Source organism: Galendromus occidentalis, unplaced genomic scaffold, assembly GCF_000255335.2.
Source record: "Galendromus occidentalis unplaced genomic scaffold, Mocc_1.1 scf7180000077477, whole genome shotgun sequence".
Lineage (NCBI taxonomy): Eukaryota > Metazoa > Arthropoda > Arachnida > Mesostigmata > Phytoseiidae > Galendromus > Galendromus occidentalis.
Window position 1 is genome coordinate 1,204,991 of NW_003805465.1, and position 1,056 is coordinate 1,206,046.

Below are 1,056 nucleotides of genomic sequence, written 5' to 3' on the forward strand. Positions count from 1 at the left end.
TCACTCCGGTCCCTTTTTGCAGTGACCCGGGTCGAAAATCGCCTGGCTGACAGTGACATCGAACTGCAGGACGATCGCGACGAACGTTATAATGTTGATTACGGCTCCCATAATGGCCGACACTTCGTTGGGAACGCTATCTAGAAGTCGTAAAGAGTCCCACTGCTCCCGGTAGGCCAACACGACCCGGAGCTCGTCGGCGAGTCTACCTTCGTCAGTAAGAAGATGTTCTGCTTCGAGGCAATTATCCACTATATCTGATCCCAGATGAGACATCTGAAAAGCGAGGCTTATCGCTACCAAGCACTCAATCAGAATCGGTGAAATCTCCAGCAGACCCTCCATCGGGTTGACCGACTTCCACGAGATGATCAATTTACCGACGAGCACCGACAGGTGAACGGCAGTTGCCGAGTAGAAAAGAAACACTTGCAATCCGAAAACATCGTTCATGCAGCGGGTCTGGTCTCGGATTTTCGTCTTGTACCGAATCAACGTCCAGCTCTGCGACAGCGCCAAAACCCTTTGCGATTTAAGCTGACTTGTCAGGCGGCGCAGTTCGTTTTTCACCACGCTCGCCTTTCCGATGTAGTCTTGGGCGATAGCGTACACGCTGTAGCGAACGTAAATCCGACAAAGCTGAAGGATTACGCGAGAAAACTCGAGATCGCGTTGCTTATTGATTATCGTGACGGCGGCTGCGACCACCAGCGACGCGTTGAGCGCGGCGTGGGCCAACAATCCCCGAACGTTTGGCACCGCCGGAACCATCGAATTTAAGAGCTCGTTGTAGGCTCTCGATCGGAAGACAGCCTCGCAAAACGATATCGCCGGATTCACATGAGTGCTCTGAATTCTGTAAAGGAACACGAACAGCCGAATGCACGTCGAGATGTTCGTCTCTCGTCGAAAATCCACCGGATCCGTCCACCAGCTACACGTGTATGCAACGAAGAACAGCGTACGCCAGAAACAGCTGAATTGGCAGCAGGTCGACGGGGACGTTTTGCGAAGTCCGTAGAAAGAAGCCGGATTACACATCGAGATCCAATCCAT

The 1,056-nt window shown here is 52.5% G+C and overlaps 1 protein-coding gene across 1 annotated transcript; it reads right to left on the minus strand.

The window, feature by feature from the left end:
• On the minus strand, positions 1–1,056 carry LOC114828318 (uncharacterized). Its single transcript, XM_029111971.1, has one exon. It carries the CDS (start codon positions 1,054–1,056, stop codon positions 1–3), a length of 1,056 nt encoding a protein of 351 aa, XP_028967804.1.

Excerpts from the sequence above, each read along its gene's own strand:
- LOC114828318 (XM_029111971.1), bottom strand. The coding sequence starts at position 1,056 with ATGGATTGGATCTCGATGTGTAATCCGGCTTCTTTCTACGGACTTCGC.